We start from the raw sequence: 17,898 nt of genomic DNA, 5'->3' as shown, positions 1-17,898 counted from the left end.
ATGGTTAATTAAAACAGATTTATCAGTGGTAATAACAAGTCTTATTTCTATGCAGCAATTCGTCTAAAACACATTAAACAAAGGTATCAGAAATGCTGAATAGATAGAATATCAAAATAGTAAAGTTGAGAGACTTTGAAATGGGAAAAGTTGGTTTTATTCTAACCAGATGAATATTTATATCTTATATAGAGAATAGAGGCTTCTTTGCTTACTTAACTTCAGGAAAAAAATCTTTATGACTGACATTACAGTTAGGCAGATTTATTTGGCCACTTTATATATTTGATGGATTCTCAGTAGACATGGAATTGAACCTGTAATTTACCGAAGATTATGATACAGTGATATAAAATAAGAAACTGTATAGTGTAAAAGAAAGATATTACTGCTGCGAAATACATAGCATGGACCTATTCACTGTAGAGAGATCTTTTGTGCTTAAAAATCTTGTACACTTGTACATTATTAAAATATTGTGATAGTTATAAATACGCTAATACTTATTGACCAGGTTTCAAATATTTTTAACTAATTTGTAATTGGTAAAAATAAACTTTCAATACAAAGGCAAAGGCCCTTAAAGACCATGATACGTTAAAATGTGTAAGTGGCTTTTAAAAGCAACATTAAAAATTAAGAGTCAATGGCTAGGTATTTAATGCATAGCCTACTAGCTATCATAGACCAGGTAAGTCCTATACAAAAAATAACCTAAAATCCAGTCTAGATATGTCATACAAGGCAGGTAAGAAAGCAAAGACTAAAAAAGATAGTTTTGGGGTTTTATCAGTTAACTAAATATATTTGCACCCAAAGAAACATAAAAAATTAATTCTCTTGACTGAGGTAAACAAGAAAAAAAAGAAAACAGGCAGGTTTATGAATATGAAATGATGGGAAATTGTCTTACAATGGAAGAACCAGAAGACATCAGAATTGCAAAATGTGTCAGGTGTTTACAGCGGCATGAGGTGTGGGTCTCATTTGAGGACATCAGCTCACAGCCCTCCAAAGACCAGCTGCCGTTCATGGTGTCAGGCGAGTAGCTCCAAAATGCACATTGACTCCTATACTTATCTGTGGTCTGAAAAAGAGACATTTTACTGGTGCAAAAAAGAGAAAGAATTATACATATAGTATCACATTTCTCATATTTAAAATACCATTTCACATATCAATATAATTAAAACCATGCCTAAAAAGTAAAGCATAAAATCAATGGTAATAAATGAATGCTGGTGTTCTGTGGAAGAACTGAAGTTATTGCAACAATGCTATATTTTATCAATTCCTGTGTCACAAAAGTTGTGAGAATTATGTGTTATCAAATGAGATCATTCAGGATAGCACATGACATATAATTATCATACGATCTTTAATAAATGTTTACTGTGTATATACTGGATATTAGTCATTGATCCAAGTGCTAAAAATACAATACTGAACAAAACAAAAAAGGTTTTTCACTGCTGATTTTAGATTCTCATGAGATGAGAAATTATTATTATTTTTTAAAAAGATTTTAGTTATTTATTTGACAGAGAGAGAGACAGCCAGCGAGAGAGGGAACACAAGCAGGGGGAGTGAGAGAGGAAGAATCAGGCTCCCAGCAGGGCAGGGAGCCCGATGTGGGGCTCGATCCCAGGCCTCTGGGATCATGCCCTGAGCCGAAGGCAGATGCTTAATGACTGAGCTACCCAGGCGCCCCAAGATGAGAAATTATTAAACAAGAAAAATAAGCCAGGGAAAGGAGAAAGAAAGTAGTGGGGATTGGTCTGAGGAGGTCTTTCTTAGATGATGTTAAAGGAAATACCTCAATGAAGTAAGAGATAGAGAGTAAACCCTAAGACTTGGGAATAGAAGGTTCTGGATGGAATGGAAAATGGAAAAGCTCTGAGTTGAGACTGGATAGGAATCTTCCAGAAACACTGGAAACCAGTATAATTTGGTTACAGTGAATGAGATAAAGAGCAGTTGAAGACAAGATCAGAGATAGAGATGGCATAGACTGTAGGATGGTTGTTTAATAAATTGACTTCTCTTTATCACATTTATATTAAGTGATCATAACAATATTATGACAACTACTTTTAATATTCCTTTGAGGTAATGGAGAAGTATATATTAATTGGTGAAATTGCAAATAAATTATCAGGGAATCAGGAAACTGAAGCTGTTATATATGAGATAGCTTCTATTTTTTTAGGAAAACAATGGGATCCAAATTTTATTCCCAGAAAGAGAGAAACCATGAATTAGGTAGGTCTGTCGTCAAAAGAAAATGATAAAACTTCATAGTGGTCATTAATTTGAATGGGAAAAAGATTTGAACAGAAAGGAAGATTAAGGATAACCAAGTTTTCCCATGAATTTCGGTGAAGAATTTTTATTTAAATGTGTGTTGTGTTGTGTTTTGCGATTGTGTCAGAGATTGGTGAAGTGGGCTGTCCTTGGCGTCTCTTCAGCTGCCAAAACATTCCCCTAGTAAAAACTGCAGAAAACCCATCAGAGCATGTGAAAGAACAATGCTTTGATTCTGGTGTCAAAAGGTCAGTTAGCATCTAAAAATATCTAAGTTTCCTTTCCATTCTTAAAACATTTCACACCCTCTTCTGAACATAATGCCTACCAACCTTTAGGTTTGAGCTACTATTTTCTTGTATCTTCTATACAATGAGTTTTCCTCTACTTTAGATGTCTTTATTTACAGTGACACATTTGTATTGTGTGTAAGCATATACGTTCTTTTAGTCCCCTCCTGTCCCTGTAAACACGCAAATACAATTGTCCAGCTTCAAGGCTCTCCAAATGGAGCATCAGAGGTACTTTAATCATGTACTAAGGCTGAAATTCTATTGAAAGTCCAAGAAATCATCAACTGTGAAAAAGCAGCAAATAATCTATGATCTTTATTTTCCTCACTCATTTTTAGGTAAATAAAAAAATGGAATACTTAGTTGTTTCTAATGTTTATTATGATAGAGTTTTAATTATGTATGAGCTTGAAAGGATTTGGAATAACAATAAAGGAATAAAATGGTTTCAGCTAATTTCTTTATAAAAAATTGTAAACTTCTCTGTGATTTTATTTTAATCAGCATTTAAATCCCTGCAAATATTATTTTAAATGGCAATTAGTAATCAAGCAACCCTGTCATTACACAAATGACATTTGTCTCTTTGGCTCTGATATGTTTTTATAACTCATTCCTAAAAGGTATGCAGACTTCCAAAATGAACAATGTAATTAAAAATAAAATTAAAATACAGCTAATTTCAGAGAATCAAATGTGTAAAATTCCTTGGTATTTATTAGAAAGATTACAGAGCACTGAAAGCACAAAAATATTTTATAGAAAAATTAGTTGTAACTACTTTACTCTTTTAATTCTTAAACTCAAGAATTCATTAACAATTAAAGTGACACAATGAAAAAATGTTCACTTCTCTGAATGTTTCATAACCAATAGTTACCAGAAAAATAGCTTACCTTCATGTGACTTAATGTAAATGTTATTTTTTCAAGTTCATACAACGTGGGTGGGTTCGAGCTAATTGAGACTGAAATCACTGAAGAAATGACTCTTTCTTCCTCTTCAGAATTATCAGAACTTTGAGGTTCCGATAAGAAGTTGTCAGATGATGAAAACAAGGGACCGATACTCTTATAATATAAAAACACAACTGCAACATTGCCTATCAATCAAATAAATGTATTTAATGAAATTCTTATAAAACAAAAATATATTTAGGCTCTCAAAATAAACATAAAAATTAAAGTTTTTTACTCTAAGGCAGTCATATGAATACCCAAGACACTAAAATGTGGATCATAGTAAGTGCATGTTTATATAATCAAATCATATTAAGACATATTCCCTGACCTCCATGACTCTGAAACTGATCATGGACGATAGCATCCCCTTTGCACAAGCTATATTTAGGAGAAAAACAGTCCGAGATAATATATATCCAACTCCTGGCTAAGAACCAAGGTGTGAAATGTATTCATTTAAAGATTAAAATTTGGAGTTACTACTTTGCTATGCAAAGATAGGAATTAGAAAGATATCGGAAGAAAATTATCACTGACGTGGAGTATTAAGGAAGTTGAGAATTAAGCAAGTTGTCGGACGCCACTGAGTTCCACCTCATGCCCACTGAAATGTTTCCTACTTAATATTGACATATAGTAATATAGTTATGCAGTCTCAAGGTAGGAAATTTACTGCCTTGCCAGACAGCTATTTATCTGTGCCCCCTGACACTTCCCAAATGCAGTAAATCAGCATATCCCAGTACTGGAAATGCAACCCGATCAGTACAGATTATCATGTGACTATTTTTCCCTTAGCCTAGACATTACACCTATATTAATGGATCTCAAATGGTCTTGTCTTTTGAAGCAGCTCATAATTATGGATATTAAACATGGGAACAACTAAAAATCCAGATCTATTGTCTTTTTAAAATTCCTGTCGCCACTTAGGTCATACACCTAAGTGTACAGAATTATGGACACAAAATTCACAACTTTGCATTCAGAATTTACTCTTGGAATCAAAAGTTCCGGTTTCAGTCATTGCTTCTACTTGTGTGGCTATGGATAAATTGCCTTGAACTTCAGCTTCTTCACTTATAAAATGATAATAGTAATACTCTAGCTACTTACTAGGCTAAGGTGGAGACCAAATTAAATAATATACGAGTCTTATGTAAAATTTAATAACATGATTATTGTTATATTTTTAAACTGGAAACATTATATATTTGCCTTAGATTACTGGGACAACTTACAAAGAACTCTCTTATATTTGTTCCCTCAAATTTGTGACACCAGAATAATGTGAAAGGCATAAATTCATCAAAACCATAAATACAGATGTTGATTGTATCTTAAAATACAGAGAACTGTGCCCTCTAGCTGCCATCTTGCGTCAACGCGAGTGTGCGCCCAATCTCGCTGGTCTGCCCAGAACCCCCGAGCGCTAACCCAAGTCCCCAGCGAGGTCTCACTTTCGATCCAGCAACGTGAAAGAAACTACCATCAACCAGGAGAAACTCGTCAAACTGCACAAGTGCGCATTGGTGGGAGAGAAACTGCTCGCCAAAAGAAGATGGTGGTCCACAGAATGGCACCAGGAGATGATAAAAAACTTCCGTTCTCCTAAAAGAAGTTAGGAGTAAGCAATACCTGTGGTATTGAAGACGTGTGTTCACACACTAAGGAACAGTGATCCACTTTCACAAGCCTCAAGTGCAGGCATCCCTCACAGGCAACACTTTCACCATCACAAGCCAGTCTGAGGCACAGCTGCTGACAGAAACGCTACCCAGGAGGTTAAACCAACTTGGTGCAGACAGTCTGACTAGTTTAAACAGACCCGTTCAAGCTCTGCCTACAGAACCTGTGGATGGAGAAGCACCACTCGATACTGGAGAGGAGGCGGAGGACCAAATTCCAGATCTTGTGCAGAATTTTGATGAAGCTTCCCAGAATGAAGCAAATTGAATTGAGTCAACTTCTGAAGAAGATAAAACTTGAAGAAGTGACTGGGAGCTGCTATTGTATATTAGGACAGCTTTTTAAAATTCTGTGCACTCCTCTGATCAAACCTAGATCTCTAATATTTTTAAGCCCGAGCCCCTTGGACACTGCAACTCTTTTCAGTGTTTGCTTAGACAAAATTCATTCTTTGCAGCTAATTAAGCTGAAGAAGCCTGGGAATAAGGTTTGTAACAAGGTTAATGAAAAAGAAAAGAAAAACAACCCAAAACAAAAAACTTTGATACAAATCTGAGTCCTTCCACATCACACACAGCACCACACTAATAAATAATATTTTTGGATGTTGTTGGATGGTTATGTGAACTAGAAATTGCCAAAGTATGTCATGATTCATGTTTTCTATCTTATCTAAAAAGGTATCACAAGAAACATCACTAAGAGATTGCTGAAATCTATGTGTATTAGATAAGAGCATTCTCCCAACTGCCAGCTTAAGAAAACTTGTATCAGGGAAACGAGTGAAATTAGTCTAACTTGGTTGGGCTAGTGACATTATGAAGACTCCATGTGACGGCAACTAGCCCTGCCTTTGCTGTGCACAGACCAGGGACTGAAGCAGGATCTGAAAACCTTTTAGGTCAACGTGACTCAGTCCAGTGGATGAACCAGTTCATATCACAGTGACTTCTCAGAAGTTGCAGTTGGAGAAGGTCCAAAATCAAACGAAACCCCAAAAAGATAAGATAGATCTTCAAAATCTATTAATCACTCCTATCTTTTCTCAAGGAAAATATTTAAAATCAAATTTTTTACTTTGGGTAAATTGTGATTCTTGCTGCATAGAATGCTCCAAAATCCCTTCTTAGTTCTGTTCTGGGTATTGTTTCAGTATTTGTCCATTCTCATCATTTGAACCTCTTCTAATTCCCATGATTTCTTACTAATTCTTGGCCTGATTTAGCTTTTAACTCTCTTATCAGATATGTACCTCCATTCAGTAAATGAAGGTTTATTTGCTAGTGACAGGAAGTAAAATTTAGTCCATAAAAAAAAGATTAAAAATCCACCTGTTCTTCCATGGACCTCCCTTATTTTCCTACTAACGACACTATGCAGATTTTAACTTGAAGCCTATGTTTTATTAATGGATTTTTATCAGTAAATGAATAATCGCATGTAGACACCATAAAGCAGATTTTATCTGTTTGTTAGACTTGCCCTTATTTTTAAGATACAAACTTAAGGAAATCAAATTTTCTCTCTGTGTTTTCTTGAGAGCTGATATTATGGTCTCTTTCAAGAGTCAGAGTTTGCATGAGTGATCTTCAAATATAACAAAGCTATCATATATCCAGACGGGATCTCTTTGAGAAATTGATTCCATGACAATTTCATCATCTGTCACCATAATAAGTATTTTAAATGGCTTTATTCTCAACTTCTAAACACTACTCAAGTTGTCTTTGAAATTTCAACAGTTTAACACAGTCTTTGGATTTGCTCCTAAATATTATATGTGTGCTTGGTTAATTAGAATGTGGTATAATAGGGTAAGAGCCTTGGGTTCAATGGTAGTATGGCTTAGTTATTTTTTCTTTGTTTTGTGGCCATGTTTTTTTTTTAAGATTTTATTTTTTTATTTGAGAGAAAGAGAATGAGAAAGAGAGAGCATGAGAGAGAGCATGAAGGAGGGAGGGTCAGAGGGAGAAGCAGACTCCCTGCTGAGCAGGGAGCCCAATCCGGGACTCGGGACTCGATCCCGGAACTCCAGGATCATGACCTGAGCCACCCAGGCGCCCCCATCTGTTTCTTACTATTGTATAAAAATGACAAGAAAAAAAGGAAGAGGATGATATGAAGGGATTAGGAAAAAAATCCCACATTAGTGTTGTACAAAATTTTTTTAAAGGGTGTTCTACTGAGAATGAATGTGCAGAATATTAAAAAGATAAAGACAACACATCCATTTATGAAATGATGTCCATACCAGAGACCATACTTGTTATTATATATGCTTTTCACTTATATTTATGACCACCCATATATTCTTTAAGCTATTATAATTCATGTTTCACTTAGGTAGTATATTTTGACCTATATGAGAATGATAACAATTCTATTGGCAGAGATTTTTTTTTTTCCTAAGTGCATTGCATTAAGAGAGCAGATAAAAGGCTAAAATACCTGCTTCCTTGCCCTTGATTAGGTGACAAGGAAAAGCTGGTCAGGGTTGATTTCTTTGTTAACTTCCTCCCTTCTAGTACTGGCTCTGTATTATTTGTTGATGTGCATGTAGAAAAATCCATTAGCTTCATTGTCCCTTTGTTCCATTATCCATAAAATGAGGAAATCAGGGTAGGTAATCATCAAGTTGCCTGCTAGTACTGGCATTATCTGATTCCATTTCCCAAGAAATCCTGCCTTTAGTTGAGAAGTTTATGGTACAAAGACTAAAAAATGGCAACTGGAAAAGAAATCCAAGCCTAAAACACTAACTTTCTGTCTTTGGGAACATTGTCTTCCTCACACAATTACAAATTCAGCCTCCCAATGAGGAATATGACGAGTTACTGAAAAGAAATAGTAAAAGAATCCTATGCAAGTTATAGCATCTATAATTGCTCCAAAGGAAGGAATAAAATCACAGCTCCTTTATATATTTCAATAGAATCAGAAGATTCAGAGATTGGGCACAAGACAAGAAGGATATAGATATTGTCAGCTAACATTCCTACTGCGTATTGACATAAGACTGAAAATCTCGAGTACAAAGACAGAAATTCTGTATATAAATATCAAATATTTTCTATAGGAAACTACACGCTATGTATACATCTGATACAATCAAAAGCATTATAAGTATTTTTTGCAAATTACTGACATACGGAATATAAGACTATCAAAGTCTTACCGTATGAATCATATGCAGCTTTTCTCTTCGGAGATATCTTTATATAATCTCCATCCACATTCATATAGGGATGAGTATGTTTGATGTGATGTGAATCAAAAAAGAAAGTTTTGAGAGCTGAAATAAAACCATGAAAATAATAAATTTCTCTGAAATTAGTTTAATCAATGTATTTGTTTAATGACAGTTTTATCCATTGTTATTGTATTTTATCCATCATTATCGTATTTCAACATTTTTTGGCAAGTAGAATGAGCATATTCTGAACATGCTCAGACATTATGATTTATATCCTAAAAATCTGGTTCAAGTTTTGACTTTTTTGATTTCACTATAACACTATGGTTTAATTTAATCTTTGTTGGACTAGACAGAAGACAAAATACCTATGTACACAAGGGAGCTATAAATTATAATTACCAAATCATAGATAAGCAACCACAATGTCTTAGAGGATAGTGTCTATAATAAAATTTACTATATGGAGGATGATTGAATTAAATTCTTGAATGATAATTTCCTTACCTGGAGTAGTTCCCCTTTTTTATTCAAGAATATCACAGAAAGGCAAGGATCTTATGTATTAGTCATAATGCCTGCTACTTTAATTTTGAGTAAGTGGTGAATCATGGTATGAGATAGTGATTCTCGCATGCTTACTGCTGCATAGCAAGATGCCACCCACACGATAGAATATAGATGTATGCAATGATTATCAGAAAATGTTCTTTGTTTCCTCAGAGCAACTTTGTAGGCATCTTCAATTTGATTCAAGATTCTGAATGTTCTAAATATGAGATTGCAAGAAGCAGGAAACATTCTAGTTTGCTAAGTTGATTGCTTCATATCAGAAAACCTGTCTAGAACTATCTTCGGCCAAGGTAGATCCTAACAAGTCATGAGATGACTAACTCAAAATGAGTAATGTACTAGGGAGTAATGTACTCTGAGCATTGAAATGCTAGCCAGCTCAGGAATAGGACAAGGTGAAGATGGTAGGAAGGAGGCAATGCTTATGTATTCATCCTTTTTACTCACACTTCATATTACATTTGTAATGTGCGTTGCCATTCATTTCTGCACTGATGAAACAGTAGACAACTTAATTAACGGTATTTTAAATACTTTCTTTCCCTTTTGAGAATGGCCTGTTTGGCAAACACTATTGTTTTGAAATTGCCCTTGGCTTCTTACCTATATCACTTGAATTAGTATCAAATTGAGTGGTCTTTTGGAAGTTCTGAGATATCCTTAAGGTAGCCTGTTCAGCAACATGCATCAGTTTTGTGAGGTGAGTTCTTCTATGATTCATAGATAACTTGTCCCAAACTATAAATGCGTCCTTTTGAACAAAATTATTCACAGTTCTTACAAATTCCTGTTGAAAGAAAAGTGTGTATTTTAAAAATGTTGGAATCTTCCATGAATCACGGATGTAAGGAAAAGTTTAAAGCTCAGCTATATTGAGTTAAAGCTCAACATACTTACAGTAAGAGTTGAATTAGAAAGGGCATCCTTGGCTGAATTAGTGCTATTCATGTCACCCAGTAATGGGGATGATTCAGCTAATATTTCTATATATGTAATTATATCCATCGGCGAAAGATCTTTCACAGAATCTCTATAGACTTCTTGCAGCAAAGCCACAGGTTCCTTTATGTGTCTAAACTGTACAAAAATGAGTCCAGAAAAAAGAAACCAATTTAGGGTACTACTAGATCCTTCTAAGAATAAAGCTTGTGTATTAAATTTATTCTAAGTTTGGTTTTCTTGTGCTATGTGTTAATAAGTTATCAGACTACATCTAAAGCATAACATGCAGCCCTGAAACTTGAAATTATTTGCAAAAGGTTAGCAAATAAAAAGCATAGAAATTACTTTAGAAAAGAAACAGCATGTTTGAATTAATAACTTTTAAAAATTAGCTTTTAAAAGTTATAATATATGATAATGTATTTTGAATTAGATTTTAATCAACCAGAGAAAATTCTTTACAATGGGATATATTGGAAATTTGCTCTTAGCTGGCTGTTAGTCATGTTGAGGGTCACACTTTAAATCACATAACAATTTTGTGAATGTCCTACTTTATTTACTCTTTGAAATATTTCCTTTGAAGTACAAAATTTCCTTGCATTCATTATGTCTTCTTTGAATGCGGGAATGGGCCTGGGGTCAAAGTGTATTTTTACTATTTTATCCATCAACTTTCTTTATATGTTGAAAACAAAATTTCCAGTATCCTGAACAGTAAAAAAGTAATATATGTTAAATATCTCAAAGTCTTCCTCAATACTTTGGGGCTTTTCAAATTGATCCTTTGTGTGACTCAAACAAACCACTTCAATCTCTATATGTAAATAGTTTCAACTCTACGTGAAGATCAACTGGTTGTTATTCTACTTAAAATGTGACATAAGAAGGATTTTAATGAAACCGAAATGTCAAAATATAATACATTCTTAATCTAATTAGTTTACTTACTTTTATTAACATTCTATCAATATTTGCAGCAATACAGGCATTATCTAGATGGCAGTTTGCACTCACATTTTCTGTAGAAAAAGAAAATAGATTATATAGTAAGGTTTTAAAAATATTTTTTCCTGGGGTGCCTGGGTGACTCAGCCGGTTAAGTAAGCATCTGCCTTTCTGCTCAGGTCATGATTCCGGAGTCCCGGGATCTAGCCCACGCATCAGGCTCCCTGCTTCTCCTTCTGCCCCTCACCCCACTCATGCGAGCTCTCTCTCTCTCTCTCTCTCTTTTTCACTCTCTCTCAAATAAATAAATAAATGAAATATTTTTTCCTAAGGTGATTATATTGATTCCAATAATTTTGCTCCCTTATTTAAATATTAACAACACATTCTTAACACTTGAATTTTACTTTTTGTTTTATTCATTAACATTTATTGACTTTTCGTTATTTAAAAAAATCACTCATAATAAACTACGCAATGTTTATTTTCATTTTACTCATTTATTTTTCCTTATTTATTTTTATTTGTTCTTTATTTCTATTTATTAAGATACACAATATTTTATGGAAAACGGTAGTTACCCTAAGGAATAAGGTATATTAACTACATACAACATATGGTCTACCTCTTCCATTAAATAAAATGATAGCTTTTCTTCATTTTATAGATAATAAAGAAATACTGGCACATTTCTTAGGAGATGTAGTTCTTTGTATGCTTCACTACTGTGTCGCATTATATTTTATATAGTTCTTCAATTACATACAATGTAATCCTATAACTTACTTTGGCAGAAAGTGCCATCATTAGGTGTGAACTGTGATTTTCCTGTGGATGTCTGATAACCTTCCTCGCAGGAGCAATTATACCCACCATCCACGTTTTCACACACTGCATGATCTCCACAGGCAGCTGATTCACTGCACTCATCTATATCTGGAAATATTTGAAAAATTAAATTTTTTATTTAGTACTTATACAATTGCTACTTTGCTGATACAGTATTAGGTATGTATCATATCAAATTTTACAAGAAAGCAAGGAAAATCCCATCATTTGGAAAACGACAGAGCAAACTTAGCTGCATATATATTTTTTTAAACCCTGATTTGGCCAATCCATTTTGAAAGCATATTAAAAAATGTCATTCATGGACCAAACTCCTGAATTATTTTCTGAGTAGAATGATTCATCCACAAAGTCATTAAAATAATTTTGATCATTGACAATTTAACATTTAGTCCTAATTTAATAAAGACCTAATTTTTAAAATACATCTAAAATTCTTTGTTTTCTACTATTAAACTAAATCGATTGTAACAATTCAGTTTAATCTGGAGGATAAAAAAGAGTAGCCCATTTTCTTTCCAAAACTTCATTTTTGCATGTAAGTTACCCTAAAAATTGGCAAAATGTGTGATTCAATTCCCTTAAAATTTTACCACAGGTTATTACTTTTGTCCAGGTTGTATTTTACGATGATTCTGAATACACAGTCATCATAGATAAAATAACAAATTATACAGAATTAAGTCTTAGCTTTTCAGTAGCCATATATCAAAGTCACAATAAAAATGTTAGGTTTTAAGCTCACATAATTTATATTCTTAATTTAAAATTTTACATACTGCAGTGAAATATGTCTTAAAGTTATAAATACAGTATAAATACTCTGCCAGTAGGCAGAGTTCCAATAGGGAATGATTCCAAGGAACAGAAGAGTCCAGATCATTACCTTAAACTAATGCAAAGATTTTTGTGTTCCCAGCCTGGCTCTGACATCTTAGAGGTACTCTATGTCAGATTAATGAATAAACCTGTAATCTTAAGTATAAAATTTGATTTTTAAAGAAACTAATAGAGTGCCACAATACTGTTTGCCATAAAAAAAGGGGGGGAGTAATCAAAGTCCAACTTAAAAGGTCATATAGCCAGTTATCTTAAAAGTAGTTAGTTCTGATTTCTCACTTCAAAAATGCAATGAAGGCACAGAATAACATTAAAACTCAAACCACCCAAAACTGGAACTGACAGTAAGCCTGTTGGTAGTTCTTGAAGAAATTTCCATTGGCTAAAAAGGCAATGGTACTTGATTTAAGAAGATAATTCACAGGCCTGAAAAAAGGGTAGAAAATTCCTTGTTCTTTGGCCAAGCCTATATATTCATAATCTGTACTCCCCAGAAATCCGAGTATACATAACTTTTTAAAGAAATAGGAGTATTATCCTAGCACCCTCATCCTTTCCTCTCATTTCTGTATATGTGTGTTTAGAGACTGCCACTACACACACACACACACACACACACACACAGAGAGAGAGAGAGAGAGAGAGAGAGAAAATAAAGTAGGGGATGAGCAATAGCAGGTTGACTCTTAAGATGTAGTGAACCATCAAGGAAAGCATTCCAGGTTAGGGTAAAGAAAAAAGAAGCCAGGTGGAAGTGCAGACTAGGGTTATTATTTTTCATGAAATCCATGAGGTGAGAAAAAAATATATAAGAAAACAAAAGACTGGTCTTTTCCGGAGCCTGGCTGAAGAAGTAGCACGTACTATACCCAAATGGGGATAACACCCCAATGAAGATGTGAACAGACCCGTGTGATATCATAAATAGGACAATTTATTTCATGAATAAGAAACTTATGTTTTCCGAATGCCCATGTTTCCCATTTTTAGATGCCTTGTATGGTTAACAGGAAATGAGGTGCTGATTTCTCTCAATTTTAAAATTATTTAAAGGTGCAAATATTCTTGGGAACGTTGTCCCAAACCCATCTCTAAGCAACATACAAATCTTGGCAAACACAATATCCATCCTCTCTCTTGTATTTTGGACACAGGGGCATATAACCTTGGTGCTTATAACCGACGGTGCTTCACTTTTTCTCGGTGCATGCTCCACACCCGTGGTGCTTGTTGGGTTTCTGTTCTAGTTCAAGCCTTCCTACCACCACTCACTCAGTCAGCTAGCTATTATCCCAGATTGTCCGCCTTGGACCACAGAGGGTATTTCAACCTCTGAATTCACCAAGCGACAAAATGGTAATCTGTAGAAATAAAAAAATAAATAAGGAGGTAGTCTCCTGGGAGGCCATTCAAAATTAGGATTATGCAAATTTTTATATTCTGACTCCAAATGTTATACAAGAATATTAATTAACCTACCAAAGTAATGTTTTTCAAGTCTTAATCACCCCATCAAAGTCATGTTTTCCAAACTGTTTGGACTTTTCTTGCCTATACTTTTTGATTTTATAACTTTTTACTCAAATGTGGAAGTGAGGGTTGCTGAACTTGATGTCCTTCTCATTCTGTACCTCAGTAGTAGGGTTTATTGAATCTAACCTAGTAATGAGTGTCTAACTACCACAACTGGCTATGTGCCTCTACTATTGTTAGCATATCACTCTATGCCCCTTGCTACCTAGTAATATAGAGAGAACCATAAAATATTGAAAGACTATGCCATGCCCAGATGAGATGCGACTGGTTTACCAGAATGAACATGACTGCTATTTTGCTGCAAGATCTATACCCACTTATCTGGCAATCTCTTACAGGTCCTCATTAGCTGGGGTCTAATAAAAACACTGTGTATCTTTCTTCTTCTTCTTCTTTTGTTTAATGTATCCTTCTTCTTATAGTTAAAGGCCCTGTAGAAGATTTTAATTCAAATCCTAGCTCTAATACTCATTACCCTTGTAACTTTAGGTAATATTATAAAAAATACCTTTAACCTCAAAAGAGTTCTTTTTCATAACAAATCAGGAAATATATGTGAAGGTGTTTTGAAGTCATGCCCAAGATATAATAGGTCCAGTGATTCTGTTCATATTGTGTTTCTTAATATCAGGAGTCCTGTGAATATGTAGGTTTGAAGAAAACAGATTGATAATGAGTGTCTCATAAGATTGCCATGTCTTAGTACTCCCCGGATACTAGAAGAAAGAAGAAAAGAACCCCCACCCCATCTTAATAAAAGTTAAATTGCTACTATGTAATTATTTCAGTCAAGCTAGAATTGACATACCATATTTAATAACTGATCCACTTTTTCTACCACCAACCTAATACTCAGCTTAATACTAATAGCCTGATTTTGCCAAACGTAAGCACATCATAACAATCATTTGCTTGTTTTGCACATCAAAAAATTCACTTGCACCTTTTTCATTAGTAAGGTTATGCTTGTTTTTCATGTCTACAATGAGCCAACCCAGCAGTAGTTTATCATAATCTTTTTTCAAAACATGATCCTATGATTGTTTTGATTCTTATCATTTTCATCAATAACTGAATTGTCTAACGTTTAACTCACAGACTGCGAAAAAAAGATAACACGTTCAATTACTGAAAGTAATTTGCAAAGACAAAATTGAATGTTAATATTATTCAAAGCCAGGAAAAAAATCTGAAATTATCAGCGTACCCAAGGCAATAGGACATATGGAATTATAAGCAGTAAACACTGCTCTTCAGCATGTGGTAAATATGAAGGAATTCTTGGGTTGTACTCATTTGGCCTTGGGAGAATTCATCTTATTGGATGCCTCAACTTTCCCATTTGTGAAATGCGAGTCTGAAACCAGGTCTCTAGGGACCTAGAGATCTGAAATTCTGTTTTACTGTAATTCCAAGGGAAAGCAAATGTTCAGGATGCTAAATTTCCCTTAATGCCTTCTGCAGCAAAATTACCTTCTCTGTGGACAATAGTATTTGAATATAGACTAAAGGTAAAGAATTTTGCTTGGGTCATTTCTTGCCCTGAATTGGGGTTTTTCATTATCTATTTATAGAGGTTCTTAATGATTAGTATAATTACCAGACATGTCAAATTTAAAGATAAGCTAAACTTTCAAATCACACAGGATACAGTACAGGGTGATGTACTAATGTAAAAGGAAGCAGAATTATAGTTCTCTGTTCAAATTCCCTGAAGATTATCGTAGTGCACGATGGAAACTACCATAGGACTAGAGAAGAAGAAAAAAAAATTATAGCTGTTCTGTTTCTCAAAAAAACTTAATCCTTAAGGACAACAAAATTGGTGAGAAATAACCATTTTCCAGAGAATGAGTTTTTCAGTGAATAATCCATCAAACAAAACAGGTAGAAGCTGAAGGACTCAATACTGGGTGCTGGGTTTTAATATAGTTCTTGTGTTTACTGATTACTTAAAATAGCTAGAAAGGGAATTAGCCAAAACTTAGGCCCATTCCACAGTATCTCAATAATATATGAGTATTGGGAGAAAGAGTCTGAAATTACAAATATGTTATACTTCCATAAAATGTTGGCATTCAATCATCTGTGTGTGTGTGTTTGCGTCTGTGACTCAATTTTTTTCTAATACAGGAATTCTCTACTTGTAGGGAACACAGACAGAGAAATAGAGCCTTTTGTGAATTGAGGCGTATTAAAAGTAAACACGATCAGATGAAAAGACAGATGTCTTCCAGAGACAAGAGGGAATGGAGAGCATAGTTAAAATTGTATTAAATTCCAGTGATTAAGATGTTGTAAGTTCTCTTTCTCCACTAACTGGGACATTTCTAGTAAAGCTTACAGAGCTCTATAATTAGAGCTTAACTACTAAAGGTAAAATGCATAACACACACGCATAACATTCTAAGAAGACGAGCAACGGGAGTAGGGGCTCGAGAAGAACAAATAGTGAGGTATTCCCAGTTTTCTGGACAGAGCTTCATAGATTACTTCCTGAATATACCGTAAAGCTATATACTATAAAACCTTTTGCCGCAAACACTAAAGATAAAATTTATCCTTCAATACAAGGTGCCTGGGTGGCTCAGTTGGTTAAGGGTCTGCCTGTGGCTCAGGTCATGATCTCAGGGTCCTGGGATCTAGGTCATGATCTCAGGGTCCTGGGATCTAGCGCCACATAGGGCTCCCTACTCAGCAGAGGGTCTGCTCTCCTCTCTCTTTACCCCTCCTCCTAGAGCTCATGTTTTCTCTCTCTCAAGTAAGTAAATAAAATACTAAAAAAAAATCATTCAACAAAAATTGTCCTATTTTTTCATATTTTAAATGTTTTGCCCTCGCAAAAACATGATCCACTGCATTTGCATGATTCAGATCAATGCATAAGATTTAGATAGCCACCCATTTTTGCCTCCTGTGGCTTTCCAGATACAGGACTGTGATTCTAATCCTCCCTTTATCCTAAACATGTGAATCTGGAGTAGCCTGCACATCCCTTGGCTATCAAGTGAGGAGAATTCTTTTCTGTTTATATAGCAGAGTAAATGTTATGAACCATAGGTACATGAGACAAGATAATTTCTTTGATACAGACATTTCACTGATAAAGTTTCATTGAATGTTGTCTCCTAACTTACCATGTGTTAATAATAACATTGTTAGACTTCTTAGCTTACTGATGAGAATCTCAGTGGGGAACTAATCAAAGGTTTCGGTGTGATCTAGATTAACTCGGATATCTCTCTTTTATCTAACTATGTAAAGGAGAAGCACCACATTGCCCTTGTCCACGTTGCATATAGAAACTTAAGTTCTAGTCTAATATCTTCTCCTGCCCAATGACTTCACTCTCAGGGCCTCAGTTCATGTATCAATTTTGCAGATTAGGATCAGCCATAATTAATTAAGCTAGTTGTTGGTAAATTGGACAGTTTTGCATAAACTATGATGAAGATGATTTACAAGTTACTATCAAAGTTTAAGTCTTTGGCTCCAGAGTATTTGCCTCTGAAAATTGTTCATCTTTCTGAATTTCCTAAACAATCTTTTTTTCTCAGACTGTAATCCAAATTCTATAGGCTCTGGTATATCAAAGGCAGGACCAAATTACAACAGAAGGATACTCTCTTCAGACTCAGAGTAATATTTCATATAGGGATTTAATTGAAATTATTATCATTCCAGAGGACATTTTAGTAAACCTGAAATGATTTTCTAAATAGGACTCTAATATTCAGAAAAACGTAATGCAGAACTTAAGTGTAACTAC

The 17,898-nt window shown here is 34.5% G+C and overlaps 1 protein-coding gene and 1 pseudogene across 1 annotated transcript in view; one reads left to right on the top strand and one right to left on the bottom strand.

Annotated features, from left to right (window-relative positions):
• ADGRL4 (adhesion G protein-coupled receptor L4) overlaps nucleotides 1-17,898 on the bottom strand; it is a 106,114-nt gene that overhangs the window by 31,218 nt on the left and 56,998 nt on the right. Inside the window, exons 4-10 of the mRNA XM_026497735.4 lie at nucleotides 11,691-11,840; nucleotides 10,908-10,978; nucleotides 9,912-10,091; nucleotides 9,618-9,801; nucleotides 8,424-8,540; nucleotides 3,494-3,699; nucleotides 914-1,087 (exon numbers count right to left, since the gene is read on the bottom strand). Coding sequence (XP_026353520.2) covers nucleotides 914-1,087; nucleotides 3,494-3,699; nucleotides 8,424-8,540; nucleotides 9,618-9,801; nucleotides 9,912-10,091; nucleotides 10,908-10,978; nucleotides 11,691-11,840 — 1,082 coding nt within the window. The remainder of the gene's footprint in view (nucleotides 1-913; nucleotides 1,088-3,493; nucleotides 3,700-8,423; nucleotides 8,541-9,617; nucleotides 9,802-9,911; nucleotides 10,092-10,907; nucleotides 10,979-11,690; nucleotides 11,841-17,898) is intronic.
• On the top strand, nucleotides 4,311-5,766 carry LOC113254287 (transcription factor BTF3-like; annotated as a pseudogene).

This window comes from Ursus arctos, unplaced genomic scaffold, assembly GCF_023065955.2.
Source record: "Ursus arctos isolate Adak ecotype North America unplaced genomic scaffold, UrsArc2.0 scaffold_12, whole genome shotgun sequence".
In the NCBI taxonomy this organism is placed as follows: Eukaryota; Metazoa; Chordata; class Mammalia; order Carnivora; family Ursidae; genus Ursus; species Ursus arctos.
The sequence above is the reverse complement of the archived record's forward strand: the minus strand, read 5'-3'. Positions and strand labels throughout refer to the sequence as shown.